Source organism: Triturus cristatus, chromosome 3_2, assembly GCF_964204655.1.
Source record: "Triturus cristatus chromosome 3_2, aTriCri1.1, whole genome shotgun sequence".
In the NCBI taxonomy this organism is placed as follows: Eukaryota; Metazoa; Chordata; class Amphibia; order Caudata; family Salamandridae; genus Triturus; species Triturus cristatus.
Genome location: NC_140584.1, coordinates 581,675,218 through 581,696,663, shown reverse-complemented (window position 1 = coordinate 581,696,663; position 21,446 = coordinate 581,675,218). Strand labels below are relative to the sequence as shown.

The window sequence follows — 21,446 nt, the reverse complement described above, 5'->3', positions numbered from 1 at the left end:
GTTGTGTCTACGGCTGGCGTCGACCCGGTCCTCCCCCTCGGTTTGGACACAGAGCAGGACCGGCGTCAACTGACGCCGGTGCCGGACGGTACTTTTGTACCACTGTTATAACCTGACGGTCCTTATCGCCATGAGTGGCAGCCAGAGGAGGGTGAGGAGGACTGGGAGGGGTCTGTTGACCCTCTGGCAGACCAGCTTGAAGAGCCGGACTGGAGAGAGGAGTTGGGTGAGGCCAGTGGTCTGGATACCTCCCCAGACCTTGGTATGCTTTCTCTCCCTACCGTGGCCACGGAGGAGGGAGCCTCCTATGCTGTGGTGTTGCGTAGGGCAGCTGAGGCCTTGAGCTTCCTATGGTCGGCCTCAGGCGACCCAATTTTCCTTTCCCAACACTCTACCCCCGAGAGCTTGGTGGTCGGAGCCTCAACATCCAAAGACTCTTTCTCTACTACTCCCCCAGATAGGGAATCCAAGAAGCTGGACGATCTTGGGAAGATGATGTTTTCTTCTGCCAGCTTAGGACTGCAGTCAGTGAACACCGCATGTCTCTTGGGCCGGTACACCCACTCTGTGTGGGACACAAATCAGCAAGCGCTGCCACAGTGCCCGGAAGAGGCCCAGGCCGCTCTCTCCCGTGTGGTCGCAGAAGTTAGAGAAGCAGCAAAGTTCGCCATTCGATGTGGGATGGATCCACCGGCTCGCTGGGTAGAACGATTTCTACGTCAGTAGCCTTGAGGCACAACCCCTGGCTGAAGTCCACTGGCTTCTCCTGGGATGTCTAATCGACCCTTTTGGACATGCTGTTTGATGGCCGTTGCCTATTTAGTGACAAGGTGAACAACGCGCTCGAGAGCTTCAAGAACTCTAGAGCTACGGACAGATCCTTGGGCCTCGCTTCCACCTCTCGCCCCATTCAGTCCGCCTTTCACCCTTTTCGAGGCTACGGAAGGGGTGCCCCACAATGTTCCCGCCAGGGCCACAGGCAGGTGCAAGCTACCCAGCCTCTGCACGGCCGGGGACGTTGGACCTAGCGCCGTGGGTCTTGGCGCCATCAGGCGGGCCAGTCCACCAGTGCCCCCTCTGCAGCAGCCTCCAAAGCTTCCTAGTCCGAGCTTTCAGGGCCACCAGTTGCCAGTGGGCAGGAGGATCCGCCTTCACCTCCCCCACTGGCACAACATCACGTCGAACAGGTGGGTTTTGCAGATAGTCCAAAGGGGCTACTCCCTCCCCTTCGAGATTACCCCTCCCTCCATGCCACCAACACCACCGCATGTCGGAGGATCACTTGGCCCTTCTCCGTCAGGAAGTTGTGGCTCTCTCGGCCAAGGGAGCTATTGAGCGAGGCCCTGTGTCAGAAGTAGGTTGCGTTTGTTATTTCCACTACTTCCTGGTACCCAAGAAGGAAAAAGGCCTGCATCCTATCTTGGATCTCAGGGACGTCAGCCGCTTCTTCCTGAAGGAGAAGTTCCAAATGTTGACGTTAGCTCAGGTCCTGTCGGCCCTCGACCCTAGAGACAGGAGGGCAGGGTTGGAATTGCAGGACGTTTACTTCCACATCCTGCCAGCCAACAGGTGTTACCTACGGTTCACGGTAGGCCACATGCATTTTCAAGTTACCGTGCTCCCCTTTGGCCTTAACAGCGCCTCTCGGGTGTTCACGAAAGAGATGGCGGTGGTTGCAGCTCATCTGCGCAGATCAGGGGTTCCAGTCTTTCCCTATCTCAACAACTGGCTGTTGAAGGTGAGCTTGCACCAGGTTGTTGTCTCCCACCTCCAGACCACGACCGACCTCCTGCATTTGCTGGGGTTTTCCATCAACGTGCCGAAGTCGCACCTGATCCCCTCTCAGAAGCTCCTCTTCAGCGGAGCGGTCCTGGACTCTGCACGGTTTCGGGTTTATCCTCCCGAGCAGCGAGTCCAGGATATTCAGGCTATGATTCTGATCTTTCAGCCTCTATCCCGGGTTTGGGTCAGGATAACCCTCCAGCTACTGGGCCTGATGGCCTCCTGCATCCTGCTAGTGGATCCTGCCAGATGGCATATGCCAGATGGCATATGCAGGCTCTGCAGTGGGATCTGAAGTACCAGTGGGCACAGCATCAGGGGATCCTGTCCGACGACATCAAGATCTCGGAAGGCACATCATGACAATTGCAGTGGTGGCTCACAAATCGTGATTGGGTTAATGGCAGATCCCTCTCCCTTCCCCAACCAGAACACACAGTTGTGACGGACGCGTCCCTTCTGGGATGGAGAGGCCACATGGGAGAGGTGGAGATCAGAGGCCCTCTGGTCTTCGGCGGAGTCCCGACCCCATATCACCCTTCTGGAGCTTCGGGCGATCCGACTTGCACTGAAAGCATTCCTTCCCTCTGTCGTGGGGAGAGTAGTGCAGGTGTTCACAGACACCACCACCGCCATGTCGTACTGCAACAAACAAGGGAGGGTGGGGTTGTGGACCCTCTGTCAGGAAGCTCTGCGCCTCTGGACATGGCTGGAACATCAGGTCGTGTCCCTGGTTGTTCAACACCTGGCAGGTTCTCTGAACGCCAGGGCGGACGAACTCAGCCGCCGGTGCATGATGGATCACGAATGGCGTCTGATCTCGGACGTGGCGCAAGGTCTCTTTTAGCAGTTTGGAGAGCCTTGGTTAGATCTATTTGCCACCGAAGAGAACGCGCAATGTCATCAGTTCTGCGCGCTGGAATTTCCAAGGCGGCACTCTCTAGGCGGCGCTTTTCGTCGGGAATGGAATTGCAGTCTACTATACGCCTTTCTGCCTATACCACTCCTACCCAGAATGCTGAAGATGATCAAGCGCGAACGTTCCAAGTCATTCTTGTGGCTCCGGACTGGGCTCGAAGAGGATGGTATCCCGAGCTACTCAGCTTAGCGATCGATCCCCCGCTCCGACTGCCTCTTCGGGAGGATCTTCTGTCGCAGCAGCAGAGGAGGGTTCTCCACCCGAACCTGTCCAGCCTCCACCTCCTTGCGTGGAGATTGAGCGGCGGTAGTTGACGTTTTTTGCCCTGCCTCCTGAAGTTTGTGGTGTTATCTTGGCAGCCAGGCGTCCCTCCACTAAAACTGTATACGCCTGCAGGTGGAATAAATTTGTGGCATGGTGCACAGCAAAGGCTGTGGATCCCCTTTCTGCTCCTCTTTCAGAGGTCCTTCTATTTTTCCTTTCTTTGGCCCAGCAGGGCTCTGCTCTGGGCACTGTCGAGAGCTATCTCTCGGCCATTTCAGCCTTTTTACGGCTTCCTGATCAGCCTTCCCTTTTCAAGTCCCCTGTTGTAAATAGATTCGTAAAAGGCATTACTCATCTTTTCCCTCCTGTTCCTTTCATAATGCCTCAGTGGGACTTGAACCTGGTTCTGACCTATCTGATGTGTGCACCCTTTGAGCCACTTCACAACTTTCCTCTTCGTCTTCTCATCTTAAAGACTGCTTTCCTGGTTGCCATCACCTCTGCCAGAAAAGTGAGTGAGCTCCAGGCTCTTTCTTCTAAACCTCCTTTTCTCTCTGTCCATCCAGACAAAAGTTATTCTAAGGACTCGTCCATCTTTTCTGCCAAAGGTTGTCTCTGCCTTTCACATTGGGCAGACCATCACTTTGCCCACCTTCTTTCCGCCTCCGCATCCTTCAAAAGAGGAAGAGATGCTCCACCGTCTGGACCTAAAATATGCGCTCTAATTCTACCTCAGCCGCACACAATAGTACTGGATGGATGACCAATCTTTGTTGGCTACGTGGGCGCCCAGAAATGTCGGGCCGTGTACAAGCGGACCATCTCTCGGTGGGTCGCTTTGTACATTAAGGCATGTTATTCTTTGGCTAAAAAGGAGCCTCCGGTGGGGCTACTTGCCCATTCTACCAAGGGAACAGCTGGCACTTCTTCTTTGGGACGGGGAGTTCCCTTGCACAACATCTGTCAGGCAGCTATGTTTGCCTCATCTGATAGAGACTACTAACCGCAGATTCCTTAACGTAGAATTATCCCCAGGCGTGAGACTGGATCCGGAATTTGTTTTGCCACAGCATCTCTGCTCGCTGGGGGTGGCACCATGTGACCCCGCCCTGACGTCATCCGCGTACATGACGTCATCGAGGTCACATAAGTCCCACCCCGGCACGCTGACGTCAGTTTTCTTCTTTTCCACGTGCAACGCGGATCCAGAGTGAGTTCCCTTGACCTGTTTACAGGCCTCTTTTAATGCCTTTGCATTGGGAACAGTGTGCAATGCCTTCGGGTTTCAAGACGTGTGCTTCTTGTGCGCGTAAGATGTCGGCGACGTACCCTCACCCTAATAGCAGCATCACCTAGCTGCAAGACATAAACAAAATAAAATCTTAAGTCGGTATGTGCGATTGGGTGCACTGGACAGGACAAATAAAGTATGTCTTCTAAACACCATGCCAACAAAATGTACCATTCAGAATAATGTCAGCACCAAAGGCTGCACGAATGGCTCATGGTCAATCATCAAATCCCATAAGGTTAACATACCCCTCTCAGTTAGTGTACCAAGTCTCATACCTGTGCTTGCTTATTAAGGTCCCAGGTTTGTTGTGTACTAAGATCCAAGGTTTGGCCGGTTTTTATCGAAGGCACCCCTTAGGTGACATCAGGACATGGTCGACCCAAAAATCTAGTAGAAATAAAATAAGATAAAAAGACGGGGGTCACGTATGTCCTATGTTGAGCAAAATGGAATGAGCGTAAAATAATCTAACCCATTCGCGATTGCTCAATACCTTGATCTCGAGGTCCCACTAAAATATGTACCGGACCATTATTATGTCCGGCTATATTGTCCCCATTATCTATAAATATTCTATGAAAGGGACACATTTAGTGTTGTATTATTATATCTTCACCATTGAAGTCAGGTATTTGCTTGTGCATGTACATAGTTAGAGACCGACATTATAAAATTGGTGGTTAACTTTTCACCAATTTGCCCTTTTATGTGTGCCCAAAATAGCACTCAAATTTATAGTCATAAGAAAAATGAAACGGCCCATGAAGCATGCAATATACCTAAGTTGCGGGACCTTCATCATAATCAGAGTCAATACATGTACACTATTAGACAAACTCATATGTGCGTTACTATAGTCTCTCATAGTATTAAAGATAAGCCTATATAGTACGCATAATCTCTGCACCTCCACCAGTGAGGCCACAAATGCGTGCAGTTAAACGTCAGAATGACTTTCGATACTGACATCATGAATTCGAACAATGAATATTAGTCTTTCCCGATAAACTCGCGTAGGCGTTCACTTAAACATAAGTGACTTAAGATGTCAAGGTATTGGTTGTGATAAATACATATTTACTAGTATGCTCATTAAGTGGTTCAGCGTCTTATGCTCTCGCATCCTTAGGGAGCCGATGTAGTATATAAAATCGCTTAACCTATACCGGCATGCTCTTAAGTACATGCATTCAAACGCTGACTGACTATTTCATTTACTCGTATATAAAGTCATTTTCTGACCCATAATCCCATGGCCATAAGATGTAATTAGTTAGTTCATTATTCCCAAGTTGGCTCACCATAGAATGCATTCCGGGCAAAGTGTCCCTCCTTCTGTGTGCAGCGCCGTCAAGATGATTTCAAAGATAGGGGGGGTTTAAACCCTACCTCCCGCATTTGCGCATGCGCCACAGATAAGCAGAGTGACCATGCAGCTCCGCCATCTTTTAGTGTGTTCTTCACATTGTAAGTGATCTAAGGAAGATAATGTTCCTACTTCCGATGGCCATCCTAAGATTAATCACTAGCCAGTGACGGCTTGTATGTATTATTTACACACCCGTTTTTTTAGAAAACCACTCAGACATCTAGAATACAACCGCATAAGTTGTTTCATCAACCTCGTAACGCAAAAGTTACACGTGATGTTCGGTTCAGAGCGACCATGTAGCTCCGCCATCTTTTAATGTGTTCTTCACACTATAGGTGATCTGAAAGAACTTAATTATGCTTCTGATGGCCATCCTAAGATTAATCACTAGCCAGTAAGGGCTTAAATATATTATTTACAAGTTTATTTTTTAGAAAACAGCTCGGACATTAAGAGCATGACCGCATACGTTTTTTCTTCAGCATTGTAACGCAAAAGTTACACGTGACACGCAGTTCAAGGGCAACCATCAGAAGATGGAGCCCTCGACCATAATTATTATACACCGATGTGAAGCGTTCCTATTTATAATGCTTAACTACAATACAATAATTTTATATAAAGGTCGTCAAATCGACGACAAAGTGTGACAAATCTACTTGTCCACAATTTAACTTACAGGTAAGAGTCACAACAAATTATTCCAACATTTAGTCTATATGGTAACAGTATTTATCATTTCATAATGTTACAACCCTCTCTGATCTATGGCCATAGTAAAAGGAAGTATGATGCTTGTTATATTTGCATATCATATCTTCAGTTGTTGATCGTGTCTATAGCTTTCAAATGTTTACAGCATAACTGTGTATACCAATGATCATCCATTACACTGTGTAACATAATGTTTGTTAGCATACATGCAAGATGGTAATCTTTGCTTAAAACAATAGCCTTGTGTACATAGTTCTTCATTCAAGTACCTACAATGTCAGACCACACAGTATGAATGATGACAATTCCCGACTTCAGGGACATTCTCATTCACCATTTTAAACCAAGTTGTCATGTCACAAAAATCTTCAATTGGTTATCAGACTAGTCAGTAAATCCACATGACAATGTGACAGTTCATTATGGGTTTTGGACAGTATATCCATGCAACAATATATGTAACATGCCTGTCAGAATATTATATGATATTGCAGGATATTATTCATACCAAACACTCTCATCAATGGTGTAGATTCAAGCTTAGCCAAAGTGGAAATGCACTATAGAAAATAGTGCATTTCTGAGTTGCTGTTCAGACCCTGCTGCACTGTTAGCAGCCTACATATCCATTTCGCCTCTCTCTGACGGAGGAGGAGTTCCCTGTTACTGCCTCTCTCCTGCATCCAGACATTCTATGACATGAAACCAGACGTCTGTCCGGATGTTCTTCCTTAATGTGCGTTGCAATGGGATATCTCTCATCCTGATGTTTTATTGCACGCACATGTTCCTGTATTGCAGCGTATGCTGCTGCTGCCTATATAGATCTTCCCACATGCACAGCCTATGACATATATTGTATGTGTAGTATTACAGTTGATGAAAGATACAATGTTATAGATCTTGTTGGTATTGTACATGAATTCCAAGATTTTGTTCCTACCCAATCGGCACATTGAACAATTGCCACATACATAAAAGCCATTAGGTTTTGTACGTAACCATGTGCTTATGGCTTTGTTAGCGTCCCATGTCCTTGCATAGCTAGGACACAACTTTTGTTTAATAGTATTGCCTTTGCGGTAAACCACCCTAGGTCTGTGTGGGACAGTATCTGATGGACTTGTATCCATACTCAACATTGCCCAATTCATTCTCAGCAGATTATAGATGTGATTGCTTCGTTGATTGAACTTCGTAATAAACAAAACATGGTCTTTAGATTCCATCTTCTTTTTATTGTTCTTTGAAGTGTTTATATTGGCTGTCTGGGTCTGCTTTCTGTTTAGTGCCTTAGCTCTTATCTCTGCCTTCTCCAGGCACGTATTTTCATAACCACAAGCTTTAAAATTCAACTTAATTTCTTGTAAAGTGTGTAAGAACTCAATATCCTCGCTACAATTCCTTCGAGCCCTAACCATTTCGCCATAGGGTATGGCGTTAAAGGTGCTCCGAGGATGGTAGCTTGCAGCGTGTAACACACTGTTACATGCTGTTGGTTTTTTAAAGATCTTACTTTCAATTTTCCCATGTCTGACATACAATCTGAGATCAAGAAAGTCAATCTCTCTCTCATTGTAAGTCATTGTGAGCTTGACATTGAATCTATTGGTGTTCAGATAAGCATAATATTCCTTCAAGGTTTCAACACTCCCATTCCAAAACATCAAAATGTCGTCAATATAACGACCGTAGAAGATGATTTTGTCAATCTTTTTTCGGGTTCCCCTCCCATAGGTATGCTCCACCTCGTACAAACCCATGAAAACGTTTGCATAAGATGGAGCAAACCTTGAACCCATCGCTGTTCCCGGTCTTTGGAGGAACCACACCCCATTGTGTAGAAAGACATTGTTAGAATTAATTCTGTCTTCTCTATCAGCATTTGGGTGTGGTCAAGATGACTAGCACTTCTTCTGTATAGGAAGAATCTCAGAGCTTCCAATCCGTTTCTCAGCTGTATGCACGTATATAGACTTTCAACGTCCATAGTTAAAGAAGGTCTTCGCTGTCCCAGCTGAAGTCCTCCAGTTTGTCCAGGACATCTCGGCTGTCCTTCAAATAGGAGTTCAAATAGTTTTTCACATGAGGTTGGAGGTAACCATCTATATATTCTGCAAGGCATTCTGTGGGCCCCCCATTTCCAGAAATGATTGGTCTTCCGGGGGGATTTAATAAGGTCTTATGGAATTTTGGGAGCGAGTAAATACAGGGAAACCTCGAATTCTCCACTTTTAAGTACAAATGTTCCTTATCTGACAGGAGACATGTCTCATGCCATTCCCTCAGATGTGCATTAATATTGCACTAAATTTCAGGAATGGGATTCCCTCTCAATTTCTCATAACAGATCTCATTGTCCAGTTGTCTATTCAGTTCACCCAGATAATCATCTTTATTTAAAATGACAACATTGCCCCCCTTAACAGCTTCACGTATGACGATATTATGGTCATTACGTAGATCGAATAAAGCGTCTGTTCTCCAAGTACTTGCGCATGGTGTTTGGGCGAGCACCATGATTCTACGGACTGCGACGCTTGTCAGCATCTCAAGCCGAAGTCCCGGTGGGAGCGCCGGATGAAATTGCTTTCGACCCGCTTGTCCAGATCGGTCTCGTCACAGCGTCCGTCCCCTACCTCGGAAGGGTCCAGAAGCCGCCGATTCCGGCTGCAGCATCGTTCTTTACCGAGGCCCCACGGGCACCGCTCGCCCGCCGGTAAGTCCTGTAGCTTGCCACCGAGGCCCTGTCCTCATTCTGCAGAGGTCGCAGGTCCCTCTGGGGACGTGCGCCCTCACCCGTCGCCACCCTATCCACCGTTTCCTGGCATTGGGGCGACAAGGGCCCAAATGAAGGCCTACGCTACGGCTCTGCAGGCTTCTTTGGGCCCACCACCTCTTCCTGAGACGTCCGCGGATCCCTCGCCATGCGCGGGGCCTTCTGCGGACTTGCCGGCGGCTTCACTTCTGGCACCGACGAGTTCGGCTTCAGGTTTTGGAGGTGTGATGTCGTCGAGGTGCGGCCCTAAGGGGTTCCCCTCTTCGACCCATGGCGTCCCTGCCTCGCCGCAAAACCCCGCGGGGTTCCCTGTGGTGTTGCAGGAGGTCCCCCTCGGTCCTCTGGGCAGGCTGCTGTCTTGACGGAGGACGAGCCGACGCTTGTCCGGCGTAGACTGCTTTCCTCCCCGGTCCTGGCAGCGCCGCGGGTGGAGGACCAAGAGGGACTCGGGGAGGCACCCCGAGTCCCTCTTTGTCCTCTGTGCAGGCAGCTGCCTTGTTGGAGGTCGAGCCGGCGCCTTTTCGGAGCCGTTCATTGGCCGCTTAGGCTCCGACCCCGTTTCTTTCTCCGATGAGGCACGTGGTGGTGGTGATCGACTCGGCACCCCTGGTGGACACTTTGGTGCCGATCAAGGACACACCGGTGCCCGTGGCGGACTTCCCCCCGACGTCAGATCGTCGACTCTTCTCCGGATGTCCCTTCCTCTCCGGAGTATTGTCGTCTCCTTGTCTCCTCTTCACCGGAGACTGGACGCCGTATTGTTGCCTTTTCCCCGGCGGCTTCCAGGGCGGGTTCTACGCCATCTCCATGTCAATCAATCAATCAATCAATGAATTTGTAAAGCGCGCTACTCACCCGTAGGGTCTCAAGGCGCTGGGGGGGAGGGGGATCCGCTACTGCTCGAAGAGCCAGGTCTTGAGCTGTTTCCTGAAGGAGAGATGGTTCTGGGTCAGTCGTAGGTGGGTGGGGAGGGAGTTCCATGTCTTGGCCGCCAGGTAGGAGAAGGATCTTCCTCCGGCGGTGGTCTTGCGGATGCGCGGGACGGTGGCGAGGGCGAGGCTGGCGGAGCGGAGGTGGCGGGTGGGTGTGTAGAATGTGAGGCGGTTGTTGAGGTATGTGGGTCCCATGTCGTGGAGAGCCTTGTGTGCATGGGTGAGGAGTCTGAACGTGATCCTCTTGCTGATGGGGAGCCAGTGCAGGTCTCTCAGCTGGGGAGAGATGTGGCTGAAGCGGGGGGGTCCAGGATAAGTCGTGCAGAGGCGTTCTGTATGCGCTGGAGTTTTTTCTGTAGTTTGGCTGTGGTTCCAGCGTAGAGGGTGTTTCCGTAGTCCAGTCGGCTGGTGACGAGGGCCTGGGTGACCGTCTTCCTGGTGTCGGTGGGGATCCACCGGAAGATCTTTCGGAGCATGCGCAGGGTGTTGAAGCAGGATGACGAGACGGCGTTGACTTGCTTGGTCATAGTGAGGGAGTAGTCCAGGATGAAGCCCAGGTTGCGAGCATGGCTTTGGAGCGGATCCCAGGGCAGAGGACCACCAGGAGTCGTCCCAGGCGGAGGAGGATGTTCCCAGGATGAGGACTTCCGTCTTATCTGAGTTCAGGTTCAGCCGGCTGAGCTTCAACCATTCCGCGACGTCTCTCATTCCTTCCTGGAGGTTGGATCTGGCTGTTGCGGGGTCGTTGGTGAGGGAGAGGATCAGCTGGGTGTCGTCCACAGCCCCCGGACCCGCTCTTCCGCACCATGCAGTTGATTGCCCTGCAGGCTTCTTCGCCTTCTCCGGAGACCCCTCAGGCCCTCACTCGTCCATGGGTCTTCCGTCCTACAGGGGCTGGCTGTTTCTTCCTCCAGCAGGGCACGGGGACGGGCGGCTTAGTTTGCAGCCTTAGCCCACGGAAGAGTTGCTCTCCCCCCCACGATGTCCTACGGAGGCGAGTGTAGCCTTTGTCTGGGCCATCTCCACGGCCACCGGCATTTTGCAATTGGGCAACCCGGTCGCTCCACTCCCAACGGACCACTTGTTGGAGGTTCTCCACCAGGGCTCTGGTGGAGGGGAGCCGCTTCTTCCTTTTAAAGCTTCGTTCCACAACTCTCTTCTGGTGGTCCGGTGGCGTCCTGCTACGGGGGATCCGGTGCCTCAGCCGCTTCTTCACCGCCACCGTCCTACCCCGCACAATCCAGTCTGCCTTTTTTTCCCACCCCTCTGCTCAGGGCCCTGTCCTGCAGACTGCTTTTCCTTCCTTGCCTTCGGAGCTGCTCCCTCCGTCACGGGAGGCCCGGGGATTGTCCTGTGGGTGTAACATTTTCGCTTCCACTAGTGCTGCTCTGCGCGCGCTCAGCACACTTTGTGTGTTGGCTAGGGCTACCTCCGACCTGTGTATTCCGCGGAGTCCCTTATGTCTCACACCTCCCACGAAGGTGCCCGCGCTGATCTGCAGCACCATGTGCGGGATGGTCAGGAGTTAGCTGCATTTATTCTCCGTTCGGCCTTGGATGTCTCTGATTCTCTCGCTCGCGCTATGGCGAGTTCTGTGTCCCTCCGCCGCCATGCTTGGTTACGGGATAGCATCTTTCCGGAGAATATTCGGGAGCATCTTGTTGACCTGCCTTTTGATGGGATTATTTTATTTAACACCCACGTGGACTCCGCTATTCAACGTCTCCTTGCAGGGCTCCGTCCTCCTCCCCTCTGTAAGCTTCGACTTGTCGGTGCTCAGGTGTCTTATGGGAGGCGTTTATCCCACCTTTCTCTTTGGGGCCGAGTGTTTCGGTTTGCCCGTCTGTGTGCTGTGTGTGGCTTGGTATGCCTGCAGGGTCCTTAAGTTGGCCCCTCTGTACTTTTGACTGCTGTTACAGCCCTTCAGCTTTTGTGGTGAGTGATTTTTGGCTGTTAGTGAAACCGTATAGGTCCTCACGTTGGACCTTCTGTGTATTTTTTGGCTGATTGGTAAGCCGCCTGTGGTGATATCCACAGGTCTTTTATGTTCTTGACCTCTGCTGTGGGTTTCCCTAAGAGGTGTTCCCCTGTTTTGTTTGGGGACGTGTCATACCCTAGGTGGGGTACTTGTAGGCTATTGTATAGCTCTGTCCTAAGCTGGGCGGGTGAGATACCTTCTCGGGTTCCTCGCTTTTCCTTTCGTCGCTGTATACCGCTTGGTTCTGTCCTGCTCAGTATCCCATAATGATCTATATATCTTCTGCAGAGCTCGCCTGTCGTACATCTTACCCTTTGTTCCTGCGGGATATCTGCTTCTGTGTGTTTCGCCTTCCCTCTTCAGCCTCTGGATCGCCAGACCGACTTTTGTCATGCCGTCTACGGTGTTGTGTCTTGATGTTTCCACCTTAATATCTGACGTTTCGGCCTGGCCCTCTGCCTTGTGTTCCAGGGGGGCTTGGATATTCCTGGTGTTCTCCTGTGTTCTGGTTGACGGCTTTTGGCCTGTACTACATATGTCTCGCTTCCCGGGGGTCACTTCGGCGCCCCCACCCCCCCCCCTTCCCCTGAGAGAAATTCACATGGTGAGGACTCTGCAGTTAAAGTTCCTGCCAGAAAGTGTATTACTGAAGGTAAGTAACTTGCTTTTTTAAGATGTGGTTGTTTGGTGTGGCTTATTCTACAATTGATGCTTTGGTTTAGGAATTATTCATCGTTATATGGATGCTCACTTTCAGAATCTTGAGTTTCCATGTTTTTTAAGGCTTTGAATGTAAGGGGTTTTGCATTTTTCTTTTGTTGGTGGGGAGTTAGACGTTTCAAAGGTTGCTGTCTTGGCCAGAGAGCGAATGACCTCTCATTTGAGATTAGTGAAGTGTGCCACTTTTATTTGTAGAAGTGTGTAAATGCAAATGCTGCATTTACACAGGTTGATGCATTGTGTGTATTTGCCCACTTTTGAGTCTTTCGCTTATAAAGTGTTCTGGTTTCCCACTCATAGGCGGAGCACTTCAGTTGTTAGGAATTCAGTGAAGATCCTTATGATGGTATTCTAAAATTGAGAGTATATGGCTTCTCCTTTTATGTGCTCTAATTGGGTCCACTAGTCTAGACCTGATGAATTGGACAGCCAAGTCTGTTTGTATTGATTGGTTTCTCAAGAACAGGCTTAGGATATATGTATGAGGATGCAAACAGGCACCACATATTGGAGAGAGGACAGGGGTGTAATTTGGTTTGGTGGGAGTGACTGATCTGTAGTTTGTGTGCAGCTGGTGCCATGCCAAGTAATACTTATTGTCTGTTATGCCGACTGGCATGTAGGGCAGCAATGAAGGACCTCCACCTCAGTCTCTCTTGGGCAAGTTTCTGTACGGTGCCCCAGCTGTGTTTCAGGGTCTTCATAGCAGCCCTGTAATCTTTGTTCAAGTGGGGAATAGATGGATAAGCAGCCTATAGGCATTAGGGTTATGGCAGAGATTTATGTCCGTTCATAGGGCATAAGTTGGAAGACTTTCGATTTAGCAATGAGATGGTGGTCAGCGGCAGAAGTAGCACACTGGAGATATGACAAGATACTTGTTTTTTTCTGTAGGAAAAGAGGTAAAAACAAAGGATGGTGGGGTTACATCAGGTGCCCACCCTGGGGTTGGATGGGCTTTAGTCATAGTTCGAGCAATGTGGTGGTTTGGCGTGAGCAGGTGCTCATCCAAGCAGTGGTAGTACTCTAGTCTTGGAAAGCTGCAGTTTCAGGTCATGGCAAGGGGTTAAGCAAGTGCACTCTCATTTGATGTTTCCACTCCATTTACAGGAGCTGTATGCAGAATTCAAAACTAACGAGGAAATGTACAGACAGCTGATGGACAGGGGCCGACTAATGCAGTCAACTCGTGAGGACCCGACACCCGAGTGCAGTGCTGAACAGAATGTGGCACTTCTGGAGCGCAAATGGAAGACTGTCAGCACCAAGATGGAGGAGAGGAAGGTGTGTAGCCTCTTTTACTTGCATTATAAATGTGTTCATCATCAAGTCTCACGCCAGAAGACCCGTTTTTACTGTGACACCTAAATAAGTAGAGGTCCTCTGTTTTTGCCTGCATTATATGCAGTGGCACGATCTTGGTCATTCACAAGCAATTCTATGCCCTTTGCTTTCCCCCTAATGCAAGACATTAACTCATGTGCCTCTACATTGTAAAACAGTTTGAAGCGCAGGTCTACCTGTGCACAGTGCCCGCGCTTAACATGCAAACTTTTTCTAATTACCTCAGTCTCAAGTGCTATAAGAAGACATATCATCTGTTTCAGAGCAAGCCTCAAGAGTGTTTTTAATTTTTTTGAATTTATTGTTACATGGTCATTCTCTCTCGCTAATTGCTTCCTGCGCAACCCCATGCCTCGTACCTGCTTAAGGGCTGTTGACTGTGGGTTTTCAAATACTGGCCTGCAATTCTATATAAAAATGTTGCAGTTGAAAGAAGATACAGTGTTTGAGCAACATGGTAGTTTACACTGTGGACTTTTTTTCAGGTTGGATTTTGTTTAGACAGGGTTTTATTTCCTTTGCCATGTTTTTTACACTCTGGACGCAAATGGAAGGTTTCTTCATGTCAAATCTTGGACCTCAGGGAATTTTTCTGAACCTAGACCACCTCATTCCAATCTCTTTCCATTGACAGATGTGTGCTGCACACCCCAATGCTTTGTTCCAGACCTCTGTTTTTTGAACCTTGGTAAAAGGGTATTTCTCACTATGCATCTCACTCAGAGGGGAAAGAGAATGTGGTTGTAAATCGACTCAGTAGATACCATGGCCTGCACGACTGGCATCTCATCAGATATGTTGTGAAAGGGTATCTCCAGTTGCTGCTGTCAGCTTTGGAAATCTATCTACCTCTCTTTAACTCCAAATGACTACAAAGTGCTTACTGAATAGGTGATAGAGCAGACATGCAGGATATTGCTCCCATTACATTGTTTTGGAAATTCTGTATGTAGTTACACCAATTTCTACAGTCCCACAAACTCTTAAAGTCAGGATTGTTGTTATAGAATACAACGTGCATGCATACCGCATTACAGCAAAAGTTATTCTTATGAAATGGCAGAGGTTGCATCACCTGTTCAGGAATTCATGTTGATTCTTACAAGTTGCATCTAATGATCTTTGGTGCCAACAAAAGCACTCTTTGATCCACTCTGACAGTTTTAAGCCAGCCAGGAAACAAAAGCCTTTCTTGGATTTAAATATTAATTTCACTACTTGGTTGTCTCATAGGCTTTACCAATCTATAATTTGAAGAGATTTAACTGGAGTGGTGAGGGTATATATGTATGTGATAAGTGTACAGCACAAACCTAACCACAAAGCAGGGGACCCTGTACACGATTAAAATCATACAGTCTACGAATGATAGCAGAGGTATAGCTGGGTTCTGAAACTGGAAATGTACGGTTACTGCACTGTGATACAGTATTCTTTAAGGAGGTGCCTCTTCATTGGAGCAGCATTGGGACAGTCCTCATTGATACAGGAATGAGGTTCCATATCCTGGGTGCATAGATGGAAAAGGCCTGCTGCCTTTTTTTTGTTCTTTTTTTTATTTTTATTTTTTAACACTTTCTAGTTTCCAGTCTGATGGTGTCCTCAACGCGGGTGTACCAATATCCACCAGAGATCGGGTGTGCTTGTGTGCAAGATAAGTGGGGTGTTGGTCCTGATGGTTTTTTAAATGATGCAGCTGGTTTTGCAGATGGTGCGGGCTGGAGGAGCGATCCAGTGGAGTTCCATCAGGATGGGCGTGATGTGATCCTATCCCTTCAGGCCCTGGAAGGGATGTGCTGCTCAGTGATGTCCTTAAGGGGAGTCAGTGTGGAATCTGTGTGGCCATAAAATAGAGATTTACCTCCAGATGCAAGAGTATGAGGGCTTCAATAGCATTTCCAAAGTCGCTTTCTGGAATAAGCTGTTTTGATATCTTTAGAAAGACAGTCCACGTTTGAGTGTTTTTTGTTTGCCAGTGATCCTTGAGGGTGAAGCTGGTGTCCAAGGTAAATCCAGGTGTCATTCGCATTCGGTGAAAGTTGTGGTTCGAAACCGTCACGGTCATATCCTTGAGCCACTTTTAAACTATTTCTTGCTCTTTGCAAATAACAGGAATTCGGTCTAGGCTGGGTTGAACAACCTAGTCTAGGTGAGGTGCAGGCTGCGTTAGATGTGTGGAGCAGAGAAGCCTTTGCGTTGGAGTGGTGTACCATCAGCACTTTGTTGAATTTCGAAGATATTTGAGAGTAGAGCCCCAACTGGTTCCATATCCAGTTTGAAGATCTCAGCAAACACCATGGATCCCTGGGGGCTCTGCAGGTGATAGAGATATTTAATCTCCTCTGGGAATTGCTGTGTTAACCAGCGTAATAAATAAGTTATCCTCTGTCGGTTGTAGAAGAACCATATGTCATGTCTTGCAAGCTATATATTTTAAGTATTGAGTAAACATCCACAATCAACAGGGAATATATCATTCAACAGCGCTTACAGTGAAATTATAAATCAAGCCGGGCTTAGGCTGTTGTTTCTTACATGTGATCTTCACTTTGACAATGCAGTTTGCTGTCTACTCTGTATCATAATTAATAACACTAACACACCCAACATTAATTAAAAAAGGAACATACAGTAAACAGCCAATCCTGGAAAGGTGGGGGATGGGAGTTCAGGACATCATTAGAATTTTCAGAACATGATTAAAATGGATTTTGGTGTTTTACCGACTACAAGGTTAAACTTGCTTCTTTATATTCCTACCGCTTTTTTTTACCTAAACTTGTGTTGGTTTTCCATATGAATCAGAAGAGTGTCTTTTGCTGCCTAACCCACTTTCCTTTGGGGGTGGGTACCTTTCCTTTTTGAAGGACTCTTGACTGACATATTTGCTACGTTTTGCACATTCTCTAAGGCTCCATTTCCATATCTCCTCTAGCCAATGCCTGTATCAGTCCTGTCACGCTAATGGATGATGAAGCTACTTACACCACCTCTTCTGGTGGATACTGCTAACTTCAGATGCCCCACCTTGTGAAAATCCCATTGGTGCCAGACTGGATCCGGTTGCAAATCTGTTCTCAACCTTCCTTGCTTTCTGCCACATGCTTAAAACATGCACACAGGCCACTTGGTTATGCTTGGAGCACACCTTTTAGGCATCACACATGACCCCAGTACTGAACCCATCCCCCTTCTGACTAAACCGTAATAGTTGACACTGGTACCAACATCCTTCTCCCATCCACACATCAGAACCACTGACCCATGGTCAGTAAAACGCTTTGAGACCTCAAAAGTAGACTTGGAAGTACTGTAGAAATGATGTAATACGATACAGTAACCAAAGCTGTGCTTTGGCGTTGGCCTGATGCCCCCTGTCTTGTCTGGCTTATTCAGGTCACATGGCTTTTTAATGCTTTGCCAAGCAGCCATCTGAGGATAATCCATGGCTCTAAACGGGTTGCAGTGTCTCCACCGGAGCCGCTTCCGTTACATTGGTTTGACATCTGTGCTTTCAGGCACATGAATACAGGCTCCATGTGAGTGTTCTGAACTGCATCACCACTACACAAGGACACCTGTGGCACCCACAGGTGCTCCCCCTCCTCTTCTCTTTGAATACTCCATCACCTAGGACTGATGCTGGCTTTGAAAATAAATGTGGGGTTCTTTGTGCCAAGTCTCAGTGCGAGATTTAAACCATATTCCTGTATGTCAGCTTCATTCAAGTGGCTGACGCAGAGTGCCTTTGTTTGCCCTAAAACATCGTGTCCTGTTTTTTGTGCCAGCATAGTTGCTGCAAAGCTGCTACTGACCTGTCTGTGTCGAACGTGCAGGCTCTGCCCGAAAACTAAAGAAAGGCAGTTCTGAAGAATGTGAAAATTAGCACATTTTGTGTGAACCGGATCATTATTTCACAGGTGCGAAAGATGATTATTTCACACAAGCTAAGTACAATTGATGTTGCCCACAGGTGTAAATTGGGATTATTTCACACCCCTCTGGTATGATTAAGTATGATTTGTTTCAGATCAGGCCTGTTTTTGTCTGTTCCCCACATCTCTCTGATGTTTTTCTTTTTCAGTTTAAAAGGGAAATTGTTGTAAATCATTTTGTTTTTCTTCCTCCACAAGTAGTCAGTTTTTGGCTGACATTATTCATTGGCAGTGTCTGGGATGGCAGAGTTCCAAGGAAACAGTCTGCTTTGAAGCAATGCTTGCTCCTAGCAGGTATCTGCATCTGCCATGCATAGGATTAACACACACTGCTCGGGAGCAGGTCGTGACAGATGAGCAGTAAAGGAGATCTGCTTCTGGCACCACTGACCATTGTGCTGTAGCACTTAAGGTCTGTTGGTACAGTAAAGTTGGGCTGACACCCTGTTTTTGGGTCATTTTGTGGTCATTTGATGAGATTCTACAGTAAGAAGCCTCCTTCTTCACTACTGTGTTTGAGGTGCTCTTACTAATAGCAGGCCTTTGGTGCTTAGGACACCAGGAACGCCAAGAAATGGAAATTTAAAGACCAATTAAGGAGGAGATCATGAGCTTCGAAGACTGTGCCTCTCTGTGTTGCTTGGTGTGCGCAACATCTATCTTGCAGACTTCAGTTCCTACCCTGCTGTTAAAAGCACTACAAGGAGAGTGGTGCACTGCATCTTGATTGCTGGCTTACAAGGTCTGAGTCGGTTCTGGTGCAGTTATTGGTGCATAGCTCTCGAGTAGCTCATTTCATAAGAGACGTGCTCTATTTGAAGTATAAACAGTGAAAAAATAAGTGGGGAAGCCAGCAGTTTCATCAAGATAGAGGATCATAAGCTGAGCTATGACAAAATGTTGCATGCAAATACTGGAATAAATGACACTTAATAATGTGGAAAAAAATTCTTCTAAATTAAAAAGAACATGACAGCTACTTTCGGTTAACACATTGTAGGTATAGCTCTGCTTCACTATTCGAGCTGAAAGCACGCTAAACAATTATCGAAATAGAGGCCATACCCTCACGAAATTATGGGCTCGTTGGATTCCTAACTCCAGTTGATGAAACCACGTGAACCGTTCTTCAGCACTTGAGGTGCAGATGGCATGTCCCCTGTCCACCTATATAGCCACAGCCGGAGACAAACACTAAACATTCATGTAAATATAACCTTTGAGTCAGTGTCCTCTCCTTCCATTTCTACCTGCTTAGTGTATTTTCTGTTTCTAGTACCAGATTTTATAAGTTTATGTAACTCCACATTTATTTTTCTTGCCTTGCTATTATTTATCCAGGACATTTTAATTATGATCATTGCACCTCCACACTAAATACTATACATGAAAACCTATATACTATGTTATGAGAAAGTGCCTCTTTTGCATGGTTATCCCCCGCACTTTTTTGCCTGGTTTTGATGTGGTTTCAAATGTAGTGCACACGGTTTCCTGCCAATCAGGTTCCCTGTGTCACTGCTCCTTACCCAGAAACAAACCACCAATTGGTACCTCCTGTAAGTCCCTAGTAAAAGGTACCTAGCGCCTTGTAACTGAAGATGGTCCTCTGGGACCCTCCCCCTCACTGGGTCCATGCCACTGCCTTGCAGCTTGCATGCCTCTGTGATGGAGAAAACCACAAAATCGATATGGCACCCTGTATGGGTTCAATGCCATCCAGCACTGCCTCAGCACTGCCTCTAGACCTAGGTGAGTCATCCCTTTGGCAGGCCTCAGAGCCCTGAGGCAGGGTGCTCTATACCACAGGTGAGGGCATCTCTGCAGGAGCAGATATGCCCCTACAATATTGGGGTCCAATTTTCGAATATTGTAAGTGGCAGGGAAGCCATACAGAGTACATGGGCTGGGAACTCAACAACTCGAGTTCCACAGCACAATGATTACTTTATTGAAGTCATAAGTGTTTGGTACCAATGTACTCCTCTCGATAAATCCCCACTGATGTCAGTGTGGGATTTATTGTACCATGTACTCAGAGGGCACCTCAGAAGTGCCCCCTGGAAATCTATCAATTCTGGTGTGGTCTTTGACGGGCTGTAGGCAGCCAGCCACCACCAGACATGTTTCTGGACCCTTGGGTAGAGCCCCTGCTCTCTGGGACTAGAAACAATGCACATCCTGGGCAGAGGTGTCCTACATCCTCCCCCAGGATGGGCCAGTGTCTCAAGAGGAAAGCTTCAAAGACCTGCCGCCTTTGTCTTGCGACCCCTCTGCCGTTAGCAGCAGATAACATCCCCTAGTTTACACCCCCACTTTAGGCAGGAAACGGGTGGGAAAGATTCAAAAGAATACGAAGTGTGCCCACCTCTGCCAACTCCACCGCCAAGGTGGGAGAAGCGAGGTGAAGCACAACTTTCAGTCCCCGTCATCTTGAAGATGGGGAGACCCCTCTGAACAGGTCTAGGTCTGTGCCCCCCTCCCACAGGAGGGTGGCATAATAGAGGGTGTAGTCACCCCAGGTAAGGTGCCCATTGGCTCTACCTGCTACTCCCCTAAAACGCCTCCTAAATTTAGTATTTAGGTGGCTCCCTCAGACCTACAACTTAGATCTGCGACGACCTCAGAAGAATGAAGATGACTGCAGAGAAGACTGAAGACCACTGCTTTGGCGCCAGCCCCACCGGCCTGTCTCCAGCTTCTGCGATCCTGCGACCTGGCTTGTGGCTAGCGACCTCTGAAACCCCTGGGAGGACTGCTGCCTTTGAAAAAGACTCTAATCTCCCATGGACAGAAACCTACCCCAAGGACTCTGGATCCAGGCAGATCCGCGTCTCCTGTCCACTCTGCACCCAACACTCACGGCCCAAGTCTGAGTGACTCACCTATGCAGTGAAGTCTCCCTGGTGAACCTGACCTTGTGTCCAGCGTACGCAGACCTCTCCGATGGCACCTGCAGCGTGAATCCAGAGGCTCTTCCCCCTCCTCCACCTCCCAATCTTTACCGGCTCCGGTAAGAAGACTCCGACGTCAAAAGGCACCCCTGCTCCCGAAGCCCCTTGGCCTTGGCGATCTGAACCAACGGTGCATATACGACCCCCTACGTCCCAACTTACCTCTGCTGTCATTAGTTTTCCTCCTGCAAATTCCGGTGCCACCCCTTCAGCCTCTTCGCTGAAAGAACAATCCCTCTTGAAAAGCATTGGATGCCCGACGTCGAATTTGCACCCTGCACCTGGCCGTCCCTGTGCTGCTGGTAGTGTACGTTTAGTGCTGCTTTGTGTGTCCCTCCCCCGTGCTCAGCGTAACCCCCAAAGCTTAGCTCCTGCAACCGATCTACGTTCCTGCAAGCAGTGTGGCTCCAGGCACCCCCGTCTCCATTGGAAAGTATTAGGTTGAACTACGATTTTGAC

General features: G+C 48.3%; 1 protein-coding gene across 5 annotated transcripts in view; it reads left to right on the top strand.

Annotated features, from left to right (window-relative positions):
* The window catches only part of MACF1 (microtubule actin crosslinking factor 1), a 1,146,281-nt gene that overhangs the window by 968,818 nt on the left and 156,017 nt on the right, over positions 1-21,446 (top strand). For all 5 annotated transcript variants that reach the window (XM_085648361.1, XM_085648360.1, XM_085648359.1 and 2 more), the window contains one exon: positions 13,865-14,038. In XM_085648361.1, coding sequence (XP_085504487.1) covers positions 13,865-14,038 — 174 coding nt within the window. The remainder of the gene's footprint in view (positions 1-13,864; positions 14,039-21,446) is intronic.